This window comes from Electrophorus electricus, chromosome 4 (genome assembly GCF_013358815.1).
Source record: "Electrophorus electricus isolate fEleEle1 chromosome 4, fEleEle1.pri, whole genome shotgun sequence".
Taxonomy (NCBI): domain Eukaryota; kingdom Metazoa; phylum Chordata; class Actinopteri; order Gymnotiformes; family Gymnotidae; genus Electrophorus; species Electrophorus electricus.
In genome coordinates, this window is record NC_049538.1 from 10,315,663 (window position 1) to 10,338,881 (window position 23,219).

The 23,219-nt window shown below is 45.5% G+C and overlaps 1 protein-coding gene across 1 annotated transcript in view; it reads left to right on the forward strand.

The window, feature by feature from the left end:
* The first annotated feature begins 912 nt into the window (after window positions 1–912).
* The window catches only part of garre1 (granule associated Rac and RHOG effector 1), a 31,249-nt gene continuing 8,942 nt past the window's right edge, over window positions 913–23,219 (forward strand). The window contains exons 1-6 of the mRNA XM_027020928.2: window positions 913–958; window positions 12,008–13,484; window positions 17,828–18,046; window positions 20,717–20,857; window positions 22,209–22,304; window positions 22,424–22,585. Of these exons, the coding sequence (XP_026876729.2) occupies window positions 12,972–13,484; window positions 17,828–18,046; window positions 20,717–20,857; window positions 22,209–22,304; window positions 22,424–22,585 (1,131 nt within the window). The 5' untranslated portion in view covers window positions 913–958; window positions 12,008–12,971. The remainder of the gene's footprint in view (window positions 959–12,007; window positions 13,485–17,827; window positions 18,047–20,716; window positions 20,858–22,208; window positions 22,305–22,423; window positions 22,586–23,219) is intronic.

Below are 23,219 nucleotides of genomic sequence, written 5' to 3' on the forward strand. Positions count from 1 at the left end.
GGTTTACTAAAAGGCATGTATTAATGGTTTATTATTAATACTCTTAAGCGTTTTGGTATCTGCTATACGCAGATATTGTAGTATGACTGACAGTTTACAAAATAATATCGTGAATTAAAAACAAAATCAAAAGCACGTACACGTTCATTCCTTAAACACCGGCAACTGAGACTCTATCGCCACCTGCAGCAAGAAATGCCCCCTCTCTCACGGGTGTGTCGCACGAAGACTCAGTCGCCGCTAGAGGGCAGTACAACCCACATCTTTCATGCTTTAACTGCGGGTCAGGCCGTATTTGGCGTTTGTTTATGAATACGTGGTGCCTATCAACAAGACATAGTATTTTGATAGTTTAATATATGCAGATCTAATGTGGATCTGTTGTTTGCTGTGACAAATGGGCTATGAAGATATAAAATACAGAATAGCCTATTTGTGTCATTGGCTCATTAAATTCATCAAAGCAGTGATCACAATGAACATTAGTCTTTTTATTGAGGAAATACACTGGGTTTCCGTAAGATAAACTATCACTCCGTAGGCCTATCAGAAATGAAATGTTAGCACTTCATATTCTGAAACTTAACATCCCAAGCAATAGTTAATTTCTGCTGTATTTAGCAAATGTTATGTATATGAAAAAAGTGAAGACTGACCTCAGCCTATTCAACAAACAAACTCATAATGAATATCATTTCAAATATTAACCCAACTATAGTGTTTGTTATTTCCGTCTTCTTTGGGTGGTTGTCATTCATAGGCTTACGGCCATACAAATAAATAAATAAATTTAAACAAACAGACTAACCTTCCTACTAAAAGTTCTTCACACACATCAGTCAGCTACACCTGGAAAACTCCCTGCTCGGGCAGACTTCGCGCGACCTGCTAGTGAGAGACGTCACTTCCGTTCTCCACAGACAGGGATTCTCTGTCAGGAGGGTGGGATACATCGCTGGTAAGTGATGCGCTTATCCTCTGCAGATTCGTGTTTATTCTTCTTTAATAAACCTGCCTTCCGTTGCCTAGTTTAAAGTTGGTCATTATTGTCACCGAGCCACTGAAACGCGGACGAACGGTGGCTTTTCGAGTTCCCTGCGCGTTTGAAAATCGTGTCGCAAGGTACCAGGCTAAGCGCTAGTTGCTATCGGTGGGTAACATTAGCTCATATTAGCTGGTGTTAGCTACGCGGCTAGCAGGCGGTGCAGCTACCCGGGTGTTGTTACTGCTCGTCTTCTTCATTTTCGAGGACGTTTAAGGTGGTTTCCGTTGCGTTAACGCTACTGCCTCACGGTTTGGACATGCTGGTGTCGTTGCTAGCTAGCCTAGGTACAGCTATTTGAATCCGATTCTCATATTAGCCTCGAAGCTGGCTGCATCAGCCTGGGGTCCGGATCGCCCGCAAATGTCTCGGATTCGTTCACATTGCTAGCGCCAGCTAACCTAACCTAGGTCATATTAACCTACCCCAGCTCGCCCTGTGGTCACTGGTCACCATTATCTGGGTTTTCTGGGCGGCGGGGGGTGGAATTTTCCAGGTAACTGGGTTAGCTAGCCGTGCTGCTGGCTGTTGGGTTACATTGCTCACTAAACGTGAGGAAAAGATCATGTTTTGGTCGTTTCGCTGGTGAAACGGAAAGCCGTTGGAGTGGCCGCGAATGCTGGCTCGAGCTCGGCGTGCACGCAGCCAAGCGAACCTGCTTTTTAGCGCGTTTAAAAAGGCGTTATTAAGATCAGTAGCTCGCACAGGAGTGTGCTCGGGTGAAGCCGTCGCGAGTTTCTGCGTCTCCCAGTGCCTTCCTGCGAAGGTGCGGATTTGTAATGATATTCTGTACGGAGCGCTGCTCGCTTGGGTTATATTAAGCCGGTATGTAACCAGCACTCGGAGGCCCGACAACCTCTACTCGGGGTAAGTTCTGTGTCCCCCTTCCACTCGGCCCTCAGTGTTCCGCCTGCGTTATGCATTGGTGACCGAATGCACAGAATTAAACATAGGATATATAATCTGCAAAATCCAAGATAATTCGGTTCTGAAATCGCAAGACGTAGGTAGCTACGATCTGAAAATATGATAATGTCGGATTATGTTCGGTTCTTGTAGACTTTAAAATTCGAGGAATCGAGTTGTTAAGTTAGATGTAAATAAAGACTAAATATAGTGTAGTCCCCCCCATTAATGTTGATAATGTTATAAACTGACATTGATGTTAAAATAATCTTTAACTCATTTGTAGTGCATTTATTAACCGGCTTGGTGCTTTGAAATGCATCTTGCATACCAGACGCTGATGTCATTTGATTTCTGATATTTCAAAGGGGAAAAAAACATTTGGCTAGATTTTAAGGGCGAACCCTGCCGTCTGTTCAATATGAAAATATACAGTTAAAGCTCTGAATGTAAAACATATCTAGTGACAAATTTGTTTGATTTATTGTATTATCTCTAATTTGTGTTAAATCCTCATTTTTTAAAGTTATCATTTAAACAAAGACATTATGAGCTCTGTTAAAACAGGCAGTCCTGTCCAATCCACACGTATCTGAAATGTACTTGACTGTAGGGCTGTTAAGTGAAATGTACTTGACTGTAGGGCCGCGACGTCAAGTGCGCTTGACTGCAGGGCCGGACCGCGACGCCACGTGCGCTTGTATTTTAATCTAAAAAATGGACCATTTCGCAAAAGCAAAGTCTGTGATGATCTATTATTATTATTATTATTATTAACCATCTCCCATCAATAATTGCAATGATGTTTGACAGGTGAGTGGTAACCACAAAACAAAGTAATAAACCACTAACACACACCCAGCAGAACAGAGGTACAGAATACCACTGCTGACTGCCACGTGATCAATGCCAGCAACGGGTGTGGGCAAGGCTACTGCCAGGCAGCCCAAACCTAGACAGGAGTAACCAAGGATCAAGGGCCTTGCTCATGGACCCAACAGCGGCAACTCAGCAGCGGCAGGGCTTGAACCAGCAACCACCCAATCACAAGCCACAAACCACTGAGCCACCACTGCCCCAATAAGCCACTAACCAAAGTAATATGGCCCCAAACTGGTCACAATACCTGTTTGAAACATAAAACATAAATTTAACAGGATCTTAGGAAATCAGTCACTATGAATTTTTTGGTTTGGACACAAAACAAATCCCTGATCTAAGCAGAATTCATATCCCCGGAGTGTAGCTATAATGCCTCAACAATGTTTGGTTTTTTTTTCTCTTTCTCTCTCTCTTTGTGTGTCTTTTAGTTAAGCACTGAAAACAGAGTGTGAGGCTCTCGGGCATCGTAGCTCTTTGGCGACGCTCTCGCTGAGGTCATGTGGAATGTATTTCCTGTTTGGGTCCCTTCAGTTGGAATGAAAGAAGAAAAAAAAAACGCGTCTCGCTGCTGAACTTCTGGCGACGCTCTCCCCTTCCCTAAAAGACACGGGCACCTTTTTCTGAGAATGCCAGGGAAAGCACATGCAATTTTGGAGTGAGGACAAGTTGACACTACTGCAGACCCTCTGGAAATCTGGACATTTGAGATGTTTATAAGGTGTCATGCTTTTTGCATTTCTGTGCAGGGGATAAAATGTGTAGTCTGCAGTGAGCAAAACAGAAATAGGATCAGATTTGTGTGTTGAATAAAACATATAGTAGTATTACTGAAGCTGACAGCCCCTGCTGATGTCAGGCATGGTGGCATGTTAAAAACATCAAAGTTGCTCTTATTAATTTGCTAAGTGTGATTATCAGACATGGTGGCCTGCTCTGATACAATACAGATGGCACACTCTATTATGGACTGTGTCCTTTGAAATACAACTAGGCTTCTTTTGGTTGTGGTTGTAATAGTATATATGGTGGATATAATCATACGGTTTGTATGTGCTGATTGTCGTAGCTGGAGTCTAAGGTTTGTTAGAAATTTCACCTCCACTAACAGCCCAACTGTATGCGGCATGGCGTTCTTTCCTTGGTGTAGTATTTCTAATTTTACTTCTGTATGCCTATTAATTCGTGTGTGTGTGTGTTACTGACCAGAGCAGCAGGCTGTCCCATAACAAAGCATTCTAGTGTTTGTGGATTGTTCAGAATATACTATGCTCTTTCAGTTTAGAATGTCACAGTGGAATCTTTTCATGGGGGAGATAGGTGTGTTGTAACGGGACAGATTAGGACCTCTGCGTTTTGTCATGGAAGAAACATTTTTCTGCCTTTTGCTGTGAAGTGGGAAAGTGCAAAACAGAATGTACGCACCTGTGAGTCATCTTATTAGGTTTGTTTGTTTAGCATTTTTGTAATCTGATTGTTATTGTGTCTGTGTTTGTTTGCTTTGGTTGGATATGGTTGTGTGTGTTGGTGGAACTCTGATAGCTGACGTTTTGGGCTTTATAGGAGAACAGTGGTTGAACTTAGGCCTACATTCTTTTCTACTAACCTTGAAACACACAGGCACACATGACTACCTTTGCAGTTGATTTCTTCCAGGGGATTTAACTGTCAAGCTTTCCTAGGACTGCTCCTAAGCAACTTTTCTATTACCTTATTTAAACTTTTTCACCTTCTTGGATTGGGCCATAGCTAAAGCAAGAGTTTTAATGTTCCTGAAGTTAGAATTCCATAACACTGTAAGGGATACTTTCAACCATGGCCAGCAAATACTTAATAAAAATCCACAGAATTGCAGAATGCTTTACATTCACTTCTGCATTTGGAATGATGATTTTATCTGCTTAACACCCAGTTTGTGTCCCAGACGAGTGACAAAGGTTACTAGTTCAGACTGGAGGCTGTTTTGTTTCTGTTTGGCTTAAGCGCGCTTGTGGAGAATTAGCTACCGGTCAGTGTAGCATCTCGACGTAAGAACCCAGTTGCGTGTGCACCCTCACAAGGTTAATACAGAGCACTTTGGCACATGCACGTGTTGTCGTTAAAAGCATAACTGTTGACTTTTTTTCTTCTCTTTTGTAATTGTTGGTTGAGGTTTATTAGACGATGCCCATGTTGTGAACTTTACCATCCCTTGCGTTTGTTATTAGCCTAGGAAAGTTGCGTTTTGAAGCCAGAAATTCCTCTGTGTGGTTTTTCAGGTCAGGTTTCTTGGTGCTGCCTGTTTGCGTTTGATACTAAAACTCATGTGTGTCCTGGAAACCATGCTGAACGGTACACCTTGTCCTTGGCTCAGAACCTCGATGCACGGAAAAGTCTAAATTACATCATTTGATCTTCTGGACAGCATGGTGCGGTCTGTGTTGCAGGATTTTGTACTGTACATTGTAACAGTTTGTATTTAAAGTAAAAGTCTAAGGTTTCCGACAACACTGTGCTGTTTACACCTGTTTTTTGCTGGTACAGTTGCATCTCCCAGCACAGACGAAATACCAGTTTCGAAATGTGTAGCTGGTTATCAGAATGGCAGTATGGATGAAATTTCAGTATCCTGGTTTGAACAGAATAACAGAACCACTACATTATGGAGAAAATATTGACCTTGCAATATTGATGAATACGCTCCTGGTTTCCTTTGATTCTGGTTAACCCTTGAACTATTGTAAAGTATGGACTAAACACCACTCGCTTGTGGCAGGTGACAAATCTCCGACCCAACTGTACAAATGTTTCGCTCCTCCTGCTATGATGTTTGAAACTTGAGAGGAACCCTTACTCACATTTTTCTGAGTCAGCCTATGGCATAAAAAAGGGGGAATAGTTTTCTCAAAGTCAGACAGACTGTGTTTTGTAATTGGCAAGCACCAAGGAAGGTTATTTTCTTTCTGCTGCAGAATTCATTTACAGAAATGTATGCAAAGATTCAGCATTGCTTGGCTACCCAAAATGCATTGTAAACTTGTACAGGACTTGCCCTTTCCCCCCCTCTTTCCCACCCCATTCCCATTAAATCCCACACCTCTGTTCAATACATGGTTTTATCCTGCCATCTCTCTCTTGTGCAGGCCTGATACCTGCTCTTACTGCTGGCTTATTGGCACTTGGATTCTGACTGTGGTGATGGTTTTTTAGTTTGATTCCCCTTTTGCCTATTTGCTTCTTGTTTCCTCTCAGGTGTTGCATTACAAAATACACCAACAAAGCAGCCTTGAGTTTCAGAGACGCAATATAAATAAAATCGATTGTTCATCATCATTATTGTTGCAGTGGTTCATTCCAAGATGGTGTTTATCTACTGTAAGGGATCTAGATGCAACAGGAATGCACAAAAGACACCAAAAATTTCCGGTTTCAAATTGACCTTGCCCCCTTTTAGACTTGTTTGTGCAGAGATGCCTTGTCCCCTGCAGTGATTTGAATGGTCTGGCCGAGTCGGGGATCGCATGGACAGACTTCAGCATGTGTGTGTGTTTAGGGGGCGTTCGGTGGTGTAGCTGCCTCTGCCTGTTCAGTTTCCGAGGTAACCGGTCCAAGCCTGTCCACTTAGGTACTTTCTTTGCATGATAAATTTAGATTTCCCCAGAGAAACTCAAAACAGCTGTTGATTTACAAAAATGTCCTGACTTGTGGAGATCTTGCCTATGTGTAAGACTCTGTGAGTTTTGCATTTTGGCAAGTTCCCTGTGCTAAAAACAAAGTGTGAAATCTGTCATGAAGAGTGGAGTCGTTTCCCCCCCCCCCACAATTATCTTTATAATGAAATCACATCGACAAGTGCAAAGTTGTGAAATGCCAGTTTGCCTAACAAACATCTGTGTGCCAGCAGCAGCAAAGAAAAATTCTTATTTGCGTCTTTTCCAAAAGCTGAACTGCCACGGCTGTGCTCTCGCTGATGGCTGGGCCTGCACATGTGCATTTCTCACTTCTAAATACTTTATTTGCCAAATTTGAAAAGGCATCTGAAGCTTCTTGCTTTACCAGTGACATCCATCCCCTCGGGGTGGGGGGGTGGTGGAGTTTCTTCAAGAGCAGATCTCCATTCAAGCGCACGGACATCAGATGAGCCATTTATAGTGCTCAGAATAAAGTGCTGCAGCTTCAAGTCGCTCATCTCGTGTTGAGCGCTGAATTTCCTTTTACTTATCTACATTCTGGCTCTATGGACAGCCCAGATATAAAGGGACTCAGTAACAGTATGTCCCCATATCTGCCAGACACGGAGAGGGGCCTTTAAGCACAAGGGGCCTCGTCCAGGGTGCCAGACAGCAGTCTCTCTGGTGGCCGCATCGGGCCATGTGACTCTGAAACGTGAGCCATGCTCTCTTTTGGCCCCACTCATGACACGGAGCCTGGCTTTTTAGCATTCCCAGGCTCAGAACGCGAAGCCAAGTGACTCAGGAGGTCGTGTCACATCTCCTGGGCCGGTCCACGTGTTCTGCTCATGATCCGCAGACACACCGTGCCCGACCAGAGTTCCAGGATTGTTTATCATTTGCCTGGAATTTTACTTGGATGTGCAAGAACTTTGGCACTGAATCGAGGTTAGGCTTTTAAAAGTTGCCCTGAAGCTGGCAGGTTTTTACCAGCGTTGTAACAACAAAGCCCACACTAATAGTATTCTGTTGTAGCGCACAGCTATGTGTTGACGAAACTCTATGAATTTCTCTCTAATCCACATTTCCTCGAAGCCACTTAACACATTATTTAATATGTATTTGTTTAAGTGTTTGTAGCTGTGATTATGGCTGGCATTGGCATCACTGGTGCCCTGCCAAGACCAGTCTGTGTTGTGTTTTGAATAAGAATTATTTGCCGTAATCCATTCTGTTGTTTTGATCACTTTCTCAAGAAGCATACTTTATGAAATATCAGTCACTACTCATGCAGGCTGTGTTGATGTATACTGCGTGTGTGCCTGCCTGCCTGCGCACAGTTGCTGTATGTACTTGCAGCAGCCAAGGAGCCCACCTGCCCCTCTCTCACCCCCCTGCCCTACACAGACTCCACCCGGCCCTGGAGCTGTGTCGCACCCATGGGCATGGAGTTGTGGTGCTGTGTGTCTGGGTTCCTAATGAACAGAAATCTGACTGCAAAACATATCTGGAATTCAGCTGAACACGCAGTGCCAGTTAGTCATAGCCGCACTTTCCCTGAGCACATTGCCTGGGAGAAGTTCACTTGCCCAGGCAAATATGCCAATATACTAGATATGTTCCCATAAATTAATTACAGGCACAGCAGGAATGGGCATAGCAAGTAACGGCTTTATTTCACAGCTTGTAGAGCATTTGGGTAATTGTTCTGTACAGCCTTGTTTTTAAAGCACTTGAAAAGCAAACACTCAGAAGACGGATATATCTGATGCCTCAACAGTGATGGCCACTGTGGGAGATGTAACAAACCACAGCACTTTGGTGGGCCTGTGTTTAATTTCTTGGTGTTAAGAGATGTAATTATGAAGAAAATCTGTTTGAAAAAAGTATTTGCACTGGCTTTTTTTTTTTTTTTTTTTTTTTTGCAAATAGTACCGATGTGATAAACACATTTTGTTAACAGAAACGTATTGATTGTACATTCCAAAAAAAAGTCAGGAAACAGACAGGTGATTGAACCGCTGTAGCCGTCCGTGAAGAAGTGAGCCCAGCTGGGGAAGCCTAAGGCAGAGGCCTTGGACTGTCCCAAAACCACTCTGCACCCCCCCACCCCCCCAAAAAAAGGTATATAGCGACACCTCTGATTGAGGGAGGTCAAAGCAGCCTCCGTTCATTCTTACTGAAGCCGAGGGAAGTGTTGTGGTTCCTCGGTTGTGCTGCAGGGGCAACTGAGCCGGACCTCTGCTTTCGCGACGCCTTTGTGGTTTTGTGCGAACTGTGAGACTGGCCTGGCCTGGCTGGCAGGGAGGGCACTGCACTACGACAGTATGGAGGGGGAATCCTCAGCCATTGGTCCAACCCAGCACTTGGCTTTCATGTACGGGCCTGTGTGTCTGAGAGGAGCTGTAGATCAGGAGGGATGTGGACGGTTTACTGTCATACAGAGATGGTATGACGAGTGATTGTTAAAATGGAACACACGGCAGAGAAACTGCCGTTGTTTGGGAAGGATCTTAACTTTTGTCTTGTTTTGTTGTAAAATCCACTCTTGTTTTACGTTGACCTACTTGTGCAGACTGGAGCTTGAGTAGTCCACATCTCTGCGGTGGACCTGGATAACCGCTGCCTTCTGTGACTTCACCCAACAGCCAGACCAGCCAGCTACCATATTCACATGTTTTTCTGCGCTCAGAGAATAAATTGACGAAATGCTAGTGAAAGGCAAATGAACCGTCGTTCAGTCCCAACCCTGCACCTCCCTCCACGGTACAGGGTTAAGGTTACCGTGCCTCGCCCAGCTCTGCTGCTAATAACCCATCCCAAGACGAGCTTGCGAGAGCAGGCAGAAGACGAAGGCCACTACACTAACTGGGGCAGCGTCTGGCTGACCTGGTCAGCCCATTCTGGAGGCTGGCCGCGCTTTTAACCCAGTCAGTGAGTTGCTGATGAGTACGGGTCCTGTGGTGGGGCATAAATCGCAGTGCTGGCAGTGGGGCAGATGGTCTTTTTTGAGACTGCGGGACAGATAACCTAGTGTTTTTGTGACTGGCGACTGTGAGGATTCTCGGAGAAACCCGAACCTGATTCCTGTCCAAGTGGAGCAGGCATGAGCTAACATTAGTCCACCAAACCTCTCCTGCTGGTGGAGTGGGGGGGGTCACACTATACACTAGGCTCTGGCCCCCTGCCACCTCTCTCTCTCTGTCTCTTACTTTTCTTTTTTCAACACAGTCTCCCTCTCCATTTACTCCCTTCCTCTTTCTCTCTCATTTCTTCTGTTCTTGCTCTGTATTGTCACCCTCTTGCTGTTTTTCTCTCTCTCCTTGTCACCCCCCCCCCCCCACTGGTTTGTTTGGGAGTTTGCATTAAGCAGAGAGGCAATTTGCATCAATATTGATACTACCATCTTACTCAAAGATGCCAGCGTACTTGTTTACCTTCTCTGTGTTCTGTGTATAGGTATGACCGATCCGACAGCATAAGTGTCATTAAGGTTATTAAGATTGTTGTTAAGAAGAAAGGTGAGGCCTTGTTATGCAAGTTTTGTGTGACCTAGTTACTTTAACCTCATACTGTAACCTTTTTGCTATCGATCATAGTGTGTCGTTACTGAACATTTTGGATATTTTTTAGCATGTGGCATAGCTCACACCATGGGAAGAGCTCTGGTTACTTTGAACAGAGCCCTTTGCCATACACCATCTTTCAGCACAACACCTCCTCCCCCCCTCTTTGTCCTTTAGGGCAGAGTTTCTTAATCTGGTCTTTTCCTTCCGGGGGGGTTCCGGCCGCCTTGTGCATTTAAATGTAGACAGTGCTGTCCTCTCCACACCGGTATATTTAGGCGTCCCCAGGCCTGTTGGCCACCCTGGCAATTTGTAATCTGTGGGATTAGCAGGCAGACCCCTACCCCTGTGCTCTAATCTGTGAGATTAGTGAATGGACCCCTACCCTACTGCGCTCTCTGGGGAAGTTTGCATTTAAGGAAGCTCACAATAGGACACCTCACCTCTTCAAAAGCACAGAGGTGACATAATGGCTGGGTAGAGCAAACACGCAACTGTTTGCAGAGGACTGGGAAGGGAGATTGCCTGTTGTCGTCACCTCCACTCTATATACACACACCACATACACACACAGAGACAAGCGTTCGATAGCTGTGGGGACATCCTGCACATGACAGAACTTTTCCAGCAAAAGGGTTGTTTAGCTCTGATGTGCATGCTCTCACACACACGCACGCACCAACCCCATATGTACACCATGTTTGCCAAAGGAAGTGAGATGTGAAGGTCAGTAGAGGTTGAGGTTGTGGAATGTTTTTATGGTTGAGAAACACATATCCCAGCACGAGCATGCCACTCTCAGTCGCGAAACTACATAGAGGCCCCCCCCCCCCCCCCCCCCCCCCCCCCCCCCCCCCCCCCCCCCCCCCCGCAAGCCACATGATTTGAACAGACCTGTCTACATCATCTCATGCCACACCCATCCTGGCGGGAGAGAGGCCACAAGTAGGGCTTTCCGCATGGCTGTGTTGGTCTGTTTACTGTGCTTTCTTTGAAACCAGTGGGTCACTAGAATTAATTCATGTTTACATGAGACAGTATTGTTGAATCACCATGTTCTCAGAGGAGAACGGCTTTGTGTAAAAGGCTTTTTAAGATAAGTGTGAGAATACACATTCATTCTTTTGCTTGGCATTTTTTTGTACCATGGGTAAAAGTGTCTGTCCTCTAGTAAACGAGCTCCTGTGTAAGACTACAGCTGTTTCCCTCACTAGGGCCCAAGGGGAGGGGGGGGCGTGGGAGTGTGGGACTTCCCTCTCTCTAAGCTTAGCCAAGATGTGGGAATAACGCTTCCCTCTCTCTAAGCTTAGCCAAGATGTGGGAATAACGCTTCCCTCTCTCTAAGCTTGGCTGAGGTGTGCGTTCCTGAGTGGGGCGGCATGACGCTAGCGTTTGACTTCCCGTGCAGGCAAATTCGATGGCAGCCCTTTTGCATGGTGGCACCAGGTTGCTGCTGACAGTACAGTTTGAATGGTGCTATTGTGATTTACTCGTCCAGCGGCCACATGTACTGGTCCCCTCCCGATCTGACCCGTGAGCCATTGATGGGGTTCTGAAGTGCCTGGCGCTGTCTAGCGCAGCGCGCCAGAGCCGTTGACCTCGTACTCTCTTGGCAGCAGCTCAGGTACTTGCTGAAGTTCCAGATTCTGTTATTTTGGCTAAAGTGTAATTCACTTTTAAACTGAGCCAGATTCATTGAGAGTATGTGAATGCTCCAGTCCCCATCCACTCGTAGACTAAATGTTGCTGTTTGCTGGTAATATAGGGGTTATTTTATGTAATATATATATTTTTTGTCATTTAAGTGTTTCTTTTTCCATTCGTTGTTTTAGCCAGGATATCAGGAAACAGGTGGAACAAAGGTCAAACATCCTTCCTCTGATCTCACTCTGTGTATGCGTGTGTGTGTGTGTGTGTGTGTGTGTGTGTGTGTGTGTGTGTGTCTCTCTCTCTACCACCCACAGGAAGTGACCACGAGACCTCACCAACGCGGCACGCTTCGCATCTCTCCAGACACGGCGCTTACAGTGCATCCAGGATCCGCAAGAGCGTGCGTTTCCTCTGGGACTATCCGCTACCTCTGGCACAGACACTCCACGCAGGCGGTCCGAACAGGTTTCCCGCCTGCTGCATCTCCTCGAGCTGCTCCTCTTTGCCTCCGCGCATCCCTGCCGGGCCTTGACCCACCCCGGCCGCTCCGACAGACTGGATCTGTCTGCCCCGCTGGTGCCCGGCTTCGGCTAGCCTTCGGTGCACTGCAGTTCCATAGCTGGACTTGGATGTTTGTGTTTCACTCCTAGCTGTTGATCAGTGGCCCTCATATTTCTCCTCTCACCCTCCAGAAGTCATATTGTACTTTTTGGCTGACAGCTTTTTAAGATTTTTCTATTTTTTAGAGGTCTGTATAAATATAAACGAGATGCAATGGAAAACTATAACATGAAGGATCTCTCTGCTTCCGTTTGAAGGAAAGATTTTGCACTTTTGAAATTTCCGTCGGACCATTACTCCTAGTGCAAAGACGATTCAGGTCTTTTTTTTTTTTTTTTTTTTAAGGCTCTCGTGAATGGATGTGAAGAGAGAAACAACACCAACGTGTTGATCCTGCTGTGTTTGTTGTGGGGTTTTGTTCTCTGATTTGTTTCGTGTTTCCACTTGAAATACCACATAGCGAGTTCCCGCAGAGCTGCGTCCTGTTGCCTCTGCATCTCGTTGCCTCTCAGCCGCGACCAGGAATACTGTCATGACCCTCTGGCTCATGGAACCGTTACACACTCAGTTTACTTGATTTAGAAAGTCTTGGCTCTTGTGCAATTTTTGGGGGAGGAGTTGACGACATCGTTTCCCAGCACTGAAGAGGTGAACGTACAGAGCGCTCCTGCCTGGCTCGCAGTTGGAGACGGATCGTCCTGGGAGTGTCCGACACTTATGTATTGTTGCAGCGCGCAAGAAAGTAAGATGGACTACAAGCGGCGCTTCTTGCTTGGCGGGTCCAAGCAGAAAGTGCAGCAGCAGCACCAGCAGTATACCATGCCTGAGCTCAGCCGCACCCTGAGCGCCCCGCTTGGCTCCGCCCCCTCCCCTCTGGTGCCCGTCGGCTCCTCCCCCTCGGGTTGCCATGACCACTCAGGCGGCGGAGGAGGCGGCGGCACCACGACGGCGATCGCCGACATCCAGCAGGGCATCTCGAAGTACCTCGATGCGCTAAACGTGTTCTGCCGGGCCAGCGCCTTCCTCACGGAGCTGTTTGGCAGCGTTTTTCGGAACTCGCGTTACTCCAAAGCTGCCACGCAGCTGAAGGACGTGCAGGAGCATGTGATGGAGGCCGCCAGCCGGCTCACGGCCGCCATAAAACCCGAGATCGGCAAGATGCTGATGGAGCTCAGTGCCGGCGCTGCCAACTTCAAAGACCAGAATGACTTCAGTCTGCAGGATGTAGAGGTACGTCTGAACCACACTCACGCTGAATTAACTGACTTAAGGTACTGGACTAGTAGTCAGAAGGTTGCCAGCTTAAGCCCCACCATTGCGAGGTTGCCACTGTTGGGCCCCTGAGTAAGACCCTTAACTCTCAACTGCACAAGTTGTGTTCAGTCATAATTGTCACAAGTCACTTTGGATAAAAGTGTGAGCTCAATACCAGAAATGTAAATGTACACCTGATAAACAAGAGGAAACAGAAAGACCTTACAGGGCCCAAATCCTACATTTTTCCTTGATGTCCACTTACAATGTTTGTGTGGCTTTATTTTTCAAACAGTCATAGTTAAATTTTTACTTGACCCTTTTTCCAGCTGTTATCCTTTTGAATTAAACATGCTGTTATACTTGCCGTGTCTCTAAGATATAAAATTATGAGCTCTGTTCTGATTGGCTGTCCTGTATCTTGGCCAGGGCTAACCTGTTAAAGTTGAATAGGTGGAGATATGTAAATGAGCTTGTTCTACCTGTTTACAGGTAGGGTTACTTCAGAGTCTTGTCCTGAATTTAAATGTCCCAGAGTTTAGGACTGAAGTTGCCAATTAATGATAATTCTGTATTAAAACAATCTTACCTTGACTAGGCTTTATCTGACAGCTGGTTCGTTGGTCTTTCCTCTCATCGTTTTAGCTGTGTTTTGGTATTTAGCCCGAAATTCAGCCAGTTACTCAAATATGCATCATCAGACACATTTTCTGTGGAGCTCGCCATTGTCCTTATTTGGTGAGTAAACATAGTGACACATGGGGAAATTTGCAGTGAAGAAAAGAAATGGTTATTTTCTGTTGTGTGACTTATTTCATATAAATGGAAATAACAGATACTTTGTCATTTCTGAGAATGTGTAGCAGGAATCTTCCCTTTGGTTCTCCATCACATCAGTTTTTGCTGAGATGGGTCATTTCTGAATGAGGACTTACCATTGCTTTTAGGAGTTGGGTAATTTCTGGGAGATCAGCTAAAAGTTCTTTCTCTTTCAAGGTACTTTTTAAAAGCCCTTCTGAGCACAAAAGTGTCTTTTGAATGTTCACTAAGAGGTTGTCAGCTATTGACTTTGGTTTTATATAAACACGTTGCATCCAGACCAGGCTACGCCAAGAAAGGTTGTCGACTTTTGTTTTGACCATGTTTGGGTTTGTGAAAATCAAAAATCAAAAATCTGGAATATCTGGAAAATATCCATCTAGTTTGATCCCTGGTTTTGTTTGTTGTTGTTTTTTAATATTTTTAAATGAAAATTATTTTTTTTTAAATACACACATTACTTCCGCTCACCAGTGGGTTAGTGTTTTCAGTCACCTTCTGTTGACTTGGCTTGGCAGATGCACTGAGTTAAGTCAAATATGAGGGTCATTACAGTTCACGTCGACCCAGATATGGGCATAAGACTGGTTGTTGACTGCTTGTGAGTAATTAAAGGGTCAGGGATGTCAAATATGAATTGGGGTTAAGCGTGGCTGTTAACTTGCTCATCACATTGACTTTAAAACATTTTCCCGGAGGTCTGTTCAGATTTGATGCCAAAAAAGTTTACAGAGGATTTCCTCTTTTCGCTTGCCCAAGATATTTTACGAGTTGTGCTGTATTCCCTCCAGTCATCTCTCATTGGTCTGGTTGGTTGTTCCTGAGGCTAGTTCTGCTCCTGTTACTCTAAAGATGGGCAGCTCTGATTTGAGCGTTTATTTTCTTAAGGGACATGCATGAGTCCCAAAATGGCACTTTATGAACAAACAAGAGCCATCTCCTGATGGATGTGCACGTGTCCTGAGCAGGAAGACCTGTGGTACCCTGCGGCGAGGGGGGAGTCACCATAGAGCCGAGGAGACTGTCAGCAGCACCTTCTATTCAACACACAACGTAGAATTTTGAAGTACAAATCTTAATTTCCACTATTTCCAAATTCCTTCCTCAAAACTGTTTGCTATGGAAACCTTTCAAATAGTAAGTGTTCTGGCATGTTTGCAGAAGCAAATATTTCCTGCTTATGCACACAAGAAACCAAATGAGGTTTTGACTGAAACCCATTTGAAATATGTATTGATGAAGAAAGGGGTTCTCTGCATTAATCAGAATTTTAAGGATGGTCTTTGCTCTTGTGTCTTTCAAGTTAGTCTGTGTTAGTCTGTTGCCCAGAAATGCAAAAGTCCAGGCTGAGTGGAAAACAAACCGTGTGGTTTTTTTTTTTTTTCTTTCTTCTTCTTTTTTTTTCCCTTCTCTTCAGGCTGAGTGTTGCTCACTGACGGCTCCGTGTGTCTCAGCTCCCAAATATGCACTAAAATGTCAGGGTTTATTGGAGGGCTGTCTACTCTGCTCAGATGCAAATCATAGGAAACTGAATTCTAGCCAGAGAGAATGGGAAAACATGGATATACAGATAAAGATATGCACGCACACACACACACACACAGCCTATTAGCTCCATGGCATTTGAAGACATCTTGATTTTGCTAATTCTGTTTGGTTTTTGTGTGAGAGAACAACCTAAGCCTAACTCGTATTCATGGGGAATTCTCGTGTCTGACAGGTGTAGGTTTGTGTTGGTGTTCCTGTGCTCTTGGCTAGATCAGAGTCTGGGGCTTTCCCAGCCTGCTTTGAGATACCTGAAACCACCGTTGTCTGCCTGGAGTGATGCTATTGTTTGCGGTCTGTGTCTGCACAAATACACTGCACGAGTATATTCTTTCTCTCTTTGCTCCTGGACAGAGATTTGACTCTATGTACTGCGAGGGGAGGGTGTTCACTGGTTAAGAGCCAGGAGTGTCCTCTTAACCCCTCACCAGTGATGGGCACATCTAGTCTCGGCTACGGCTCAGCCCGCGCACCTCAAGTGCTTCACAGTTAGATGATTAACTGGATTAAGTGTGTTGGAGCAGGAGTGGCAGAAAGCCATAGTGATGTGGTGTTCCGTGGACGCCCCACCGTGCCCTTCAACGGGTTTTAAATGTTAGTTCAAACTTCTTAATATAAATGTAATATGTAGCACAGGCCAAATCTATCAAAGCTTTCAAAACACGTTCAGATTCTTCCCCTTCAATTTGAGTGGCAGGGTTGCTTAAAGTACCTCAGCTGTTTCACTTCGCCCTGTCAAACTAATTTATTTTTGTTCCAAAATACTGGAAATCCAAGGCCTAAGTATTAAGTGTGAAGACTGACTGACTTTAAACTCCTCCGTGATTCTGGCTTGTGGATGAGGTTCAGGTACCCACGGAGGTTTGTGTGTCGGGCTCTGACTAAAACTAGTCCAGCCTTGTTTTCCTTGTGCACTCCTCCTCGGCGTGGGTGCTAGGACCTCATATTTCTGGCTTTACAACTCTGCTTGCAGGTATTTTCAGCACAGACCTGGCCTTGCTCTGGGACGCGTGTCCTGTTCACCACCTCCACCTGCACCCCACTGCGTGGTCTAATGTAAAATGTCAGTGTGTCCCCCCCCTCCTCTATTTATACTTGTGAATTCCCATAGACCCCCCCCCCCCGGAAATGGCTCAGAGAATCTTTTCTGTGGTGGAACACCAGACGTGTGTGTGCGTGCGCCGATCCACGTCACCTCCAAGTGAATGTTGCCGTTGAGTGTGGTAACACAATGGGCCAGGCACCCAGCTTCCAGCCTGAATGGAACTTGTGTTTGAGGGCTTCACGCCACATAAGTGTGGTGGGAGAAGACAGTGTGGATGGTTCATAAGTCAACATTCTGCTGTTGTTCAAAGACCTTTTTTGTTTTAACTTCCAGATGTGACTTGTTTGTACCCTGGTTTCCCCCCCGGTGATATCTGATGCCCATAACACCTTAACCATAATGACTATTCTGACATGCTTCTCTGTCAGGGTAGTGCTGTGATTTTTGTTTTGGCTTTGTTCACTTGATGTGATGAGACGGAAGGCTCGGAAGGTGCCGGAAAGGGTGGTGTCTGTGTGAACAAGGCCCTCACAAGAAAAGCACACGTGTGTGATGCATTACAACACAACATATCATCAGCAAGAGTTGAAATTCTTGACAAAGCACACCTGAGCCTGGCCTTCAACAGTTCTGGCTTCAGGTGTGTTTGGGGCCAGGTTAAGGGAGAGCTGTGTCTCTGCCATAGGTGCTCCTGGATTGGTCGAGGTGCTATAGTGTGACGGTCACACTGCTGTGTTCTGTGTGATTTCTGTGTCTCTAGCCACATTAATTGTATCTTTTTTGATTTGCATTATTTACCTGACTCAGGTATTTCAGGAGCCATCACTGAGTAAAAACCAAGCCTGCTGGCAGTGGCAGGGGACTGAGCCCTGGTCTGGTGAAGCGTACTGAAGGTCGGTTGTTCCCTCAGGTGCTGGGCCGCTGCTTCCTGACGGTGATGCAGGTCCACTTCCAGTTCCTGTCACAGGCACTACAGAAGGTTCAGCCCGTGGCCCAGTCCTGCCTGGCCGAGGCACTGGCCCAAGTGCAGGAGAGATGTGCAGGAGCGCGCACGCACCCCATTGGCTGCCCTCCCACCGCGCTCAGCGAGCTGGACGAGGCCGTGCGCTCGTGGAAGGGGGCTTCAGAGGTAGCGTACAGCGCGCGCACACACACACACACACACAATAAACATGTGCCCTCTTTGGTTGATGTTTTTCATTGTTAAACAGTTAAAGGTTTCTGACTCTGGTTAATAGCTGAAATATGCACGGCAAAAAAAAAACACAGTGCAGGACTACTGATTAATTGACTGGTGCAGGACAGTACTTATGAATTGACTAATGTGGCGTGTTATTGATGAATTGACTGGTGCGGGACAGTACTTATGAATTGACTAGTGTGGGGTGGTATTGATGAATTGACTGGTGCGGTTCAGTACTTATGACTTTATTAGTGTGGTAAACTGTGACCTTCTATTCTCATCGGCAGGAGATGGCTGGGGAATGCACGTGGCATTCCCATCTACAAACTCATAAATACATATTTATCAACCTCTAGGATCTCTGTTCTAGGATCAGCTCATTACTGGCTTTGCTTATGTTTATACAGACATGCTGAGCAGCTGCAGGTCTTGGATCAGCCCTCCCATACTGTCTGTCAGCTCACAGATATGAGCACAGCTTAAGAGACTTTTGTGTTCTTGTGTCCTATCTGAGCGCTCTGGAACTGTGAACAATAGCTGAAATGCTTTGAGGATGACTTGGCCATCTTTTTCAGACATTGCCCAGAACATGACGTCATCTGTTTCACCTTGTGTTTATTTAAGAATGTGGTTAGGAGTTGTTGTTCTCTGGTGGTGTTTTTCTTTGAGACAGCATATCCAGGGCATGCATTATGTGCACCGGACAGAATTTCCATTTTAAAGGATTAAATAATCCAGTAAATTGTATTAGCTTTACAGGGCCCATCTGTGATTGTGAAGTGATCGTTTTGGGTGTCTAAATACACAGTGGAGATGTGTACGTTAAATTAAGCCGTAGTAGTTAGGGAATACTGTACATCATGAGCGTGCTAAACACTGCTTTCTGTTCTGATTCTGTAAAAAAAAGCCATTTTTCCTACCATTGAGCAGAATTATGTTGGTTAGAAATTCTGACACAGCTGATACTGCTAGGCAAAACTATTTTGCTGACAACACATCATGAAATGATTGCAACGCTCTCTTTTTTTTTATTTTTTACATGATTAAATCCTGTTCTTATTCTCCCAGGCTGCTACCTAATCAACTCAAATTTGCAAGAATTTCCAGCAGTTGTTTATTGGTAAAACTGAAAAACTAAGGTCTAATGTCACCTACCTGACCCTTCTCTCAGTCTGGGCGTGTTTCTGTAGTTTGAGTCAGTCTGATCCAGCCTCCAGTTCCTCTTTAAAAGGTACTTTATTCAGTACGAGCCACACTGCTGTCCTTCCATATCTCCAGAGAGACAGTTGACAGGCACCCTGTAAAAGGAAACATATGCCTTACTGTAGGCTCAGGACACTCTGCCATTTTACTCCTCCTGTTGGATCATTGTGCTGCTTTTGATATGATTGATCATAATATTCTTATTGATTTGAGACCCACCAAGTGCTCAAGACAGTGGGGTAGAGATAAAGTGATTCAGGTCTCATCTTTCCCACAGAACGTTTGCAGTTAATATTGGGAATTACTTCTCTCCTGCTACTACCAGCGTACATGGAGTACTGCAGGGGTCTATATTAGGTACTCTGCTACTCTTATAAATATATGCATTTTCATTGGGCAGTATCATGAGGAGGTACAATGTTCTACTCTTATGCAGATGACACTGCTTTCTCTCCCACTGAGACCTGCTGGTTTGTGGTCCCTTAGGCATCTTCCAGTGCCTCAAACTCTGGTGGGCAAATAACTTCCTCCAGTTAAACAAAGACAAATCGGAGGTTATTCTCTTTGTTCCATGCACATTTACTGGCAGTTAGGGTTAAAACCGATGTACATGGAGTACTGTCAAATCAGGTGAGACCTGTGGTTAAAGAACTCAGTGTGGTCTTTCACTCTGACCTCAAGGTTGACAAACAAGGTTGATTAATTCTGTTGTCAAGAGTCGTCTTGAGTCAGTTGAAGAAAATTAAGTATTAGAAGTATTCATTTCTAACCCCCACAGGATTTGGAGGTCATACACGAACACATCTCACTTTATCTGGATTATTGTAATAGAAGGTCATGCACGCATACATCTCATCTCGTCTGGATTACTGTAATGGCCTTTTACATAGGTGTCAGTAAGACGTGAGATTGCTCACAGGCACAAAGAAAAAGGATCGTCTTACTCCACTTTTAGCCTCCCTCCATTGGCTCCCTGTTCATTTCAGGGTTCAAGGTTCTTTTATTTGTTTTTAAGGACTTAAATGGAGGTGCTTCATCTTACATTACAGAATTGCTTCTGCCTTGAGTCCAATCAGCTCGTAACTCTTCCAGTCTTGACTGAAGCAGAAAGACTTGCATTTGCACCTCTCAGGCTATGAAATAACTAACCATTAAAAATCAAATCTCAAAACAAGACTGAAAATGTATTTTTACCAGTACAGAATTGGTTATTTGTGTATTTATTTACATAATAAATGCTAAGTAAGTACAACGTGGATAGATGAGATCATGCTAATTATCCTACGTTTTGTCATTCATCCATTAGCCTTGTTAGCATCCTTGGGAGGGAAATATTTGTGTATAATAATTACTAGTTGGTATTGTACTGCAGTGAGAAGAATGATTGGATGGTGTTTTTCGTGTCTGCCGCAGGCCACGGCACGGCTGCGGGACAGAGGTCGTGATGGCTGTCTGCCGGGTATTCAGGTACAGCAGCTCTTCTGCTCCCACAGCCCCTCCCTGCCTGAGCAGCAGCTGAAAGAGCTCAACCTGAAGATCGACAGTGCCCTGCAGGTGAGCCGCCACACACACACACACACACACACCTAAGTCGCCTGCAAGCTTGCAGCTTCTACAACCACAGCCTTCCAACACTTCAGCCTCTTTTGGGGCAGAACGCACGGTCATTAAAGGATTTATTGCAGGCTGTAACGCTACAGGAGGAGGAGGGCATAAGAAAATCATATTTTCAGTGTAGAATTAGAACACATTACAAACCCAACCAGAGCTGTGTTTCGGGGACACTGAAGGACCTTTACTCTGCCAAGTTGAAGTGACTCAGTGTTGCCGTAAATTTTAGTGTGAAGATGGAAAGCTGCCACAGCTTACGTCGGTTCTTAACCACCTAACGCTCTAATGTTGGCGACGTCGGTTCTTAACCACCTGGCGCTCTAATGTCGGCGACGTCGGTTCTTAACCACCTGGCGCTCTAATGTCGGCGACGTCGGTTCTTAACCACCTGGCGCTCTAATGTCGGCGACGTCGGTTCTTAACCACCTGGTGCTCTAATGTCGGCGACGTCGGTTCTTAACCACCTGGCGCTCTAATGTCGGCGACGTCGGTTCTTAACCACCTGGCGCTCTAATGTCGGCGACGTCGGTTCTTAACCACCTAACGCTCTAATGTCGGCGACGCCTTTGAGATGGGTGTTAATAACATAAATAAAATTGCTCATCACAGGTGGCATAGAATACTACTGCTGTTATAACAGCCAATGTAATTTATTCCTACCCCCCCTATGAATATTGCATACATCTTTGCTAACGTTTCAGAACACAACCTGGACTGTTCATAAATCCTCAGCTCTGTTACTCGGTGTCCCACCTCCACAGGGCATGTAACAAGCTCGAGACTGCAGGACAGCTAGTGACCTGCCCCAGTCTTCACCAGCATTTACCAGTCCTGCTAACAGGAGACCACAAGCTTGTGTCGTATGCTAGCCTGTACTTGGTCTGCTTTGCAGCCTATAAACATAGCAAGGAAGTGTTTGACAACACTGCTTTCCTGCCTGCCAGTTCACCAGTGTAATGACTTTTAATCCCCTTCTGTGCCATCTTTAAAAGTCTGTGTAAATTGCCCTTGGATTAAATTTGTGTTGCCTTTGTAGTGGCTTCTGTGCCACACCTGTGTAAAGGCGTCTTTTGGGTCTCTCTCTCTCTCTCTCTTTCTCTCTCAATCACAATTTCTCTCTCTCTCTCTCTCTCTCTCTCTCTCTCTCTCTCTCTCTCTCTCTCAATCACAATTTCTCTCTCTCTCTCTCTCAATCACAATTTCTCTCTCTCTCTCTCTCAATCACAATTTCTCTCTCTCTCTCTCTCTCTCTCTCTCTCTATCTCTATCTATCTCTATGCCTGTGTGTGTGCAGGCATACAGAACTGCCCTGGACTCTCTGGGCCAGTGTGAGTATGCACTCAAGGGAGGTTTTCATCTGAAGCCCAAAGCAGCAGAAACTGCATTACAGGTACGTGTGGGCTACAGGGTGCATTGCTCACCCTGTCAATGTGCATGTGTGTACTGAATACTGTTATTAAGATGAATATGACTGTTTATCTGTGAACATTGGTGCGTGCGTGCATGTAGGGATGCTGTAGTGATGCTGAGGCCCAGCAGGCTGGCTGCATGCAGACACCCTCCCAGCCCCTCCAGTGTGAGTTACCCACAATCCCCCTGCAAATTGGCTCGCACTTCCTCAAAGGGGTGTCCTTCAATGAGTCCGTCGCCGACAACCTCAAGCTCAAAACGGTACGCAGGATTCCCGCACCCTCAACCGCCCTCTGCCCCGCCCCTCTGCCCCGCCTGTTGTCTTTCTTTGATTTAGTCTTTCTGTCCTTCCAGTTTCTTCTTTCCTCTCATAGCCAGTCTATTTCAGTTCCTTGGATCTACACACACACACCTTTTCCAGAGATGTGTTTTTGCCTGCTATGTTTATAGTATCTGTTCCTAGACAAAAGGACAAACCCTTTGGCAAACAAATGATCTCTAATCTCTCCCAGCAACACACACTGTGTGCTAAGTCACATGCCCTGCAGTTAACCCAGGAACAGTACTGCCATGGGCCCGTAACAGGGTGACCGCTGTTTCAGCTGATCCTGGAGCAGTCTTACTGGTGAAGTTCACCCTTGTGCAGGAATGCTCTTTACATCTCAAGGCTTAGTTATTCAAAGAGGAGACAAATGGTGAGAGATGCAGGGACCCCGAGTGACTGCTCTGCACCTGTGACCTGTCTTCGTCTTGCCTCTGTCTACACTGTTTTTCTACACCCTGCTGTCTCCCAGAGCAACCACATGGCACACTGTTCCCTGTCTTCCTGTCTCGCCTTGTCATGGGAAGTATGTGTTTACATTTCACTGCCGTCATTTTCCAAAGCAACATCTTT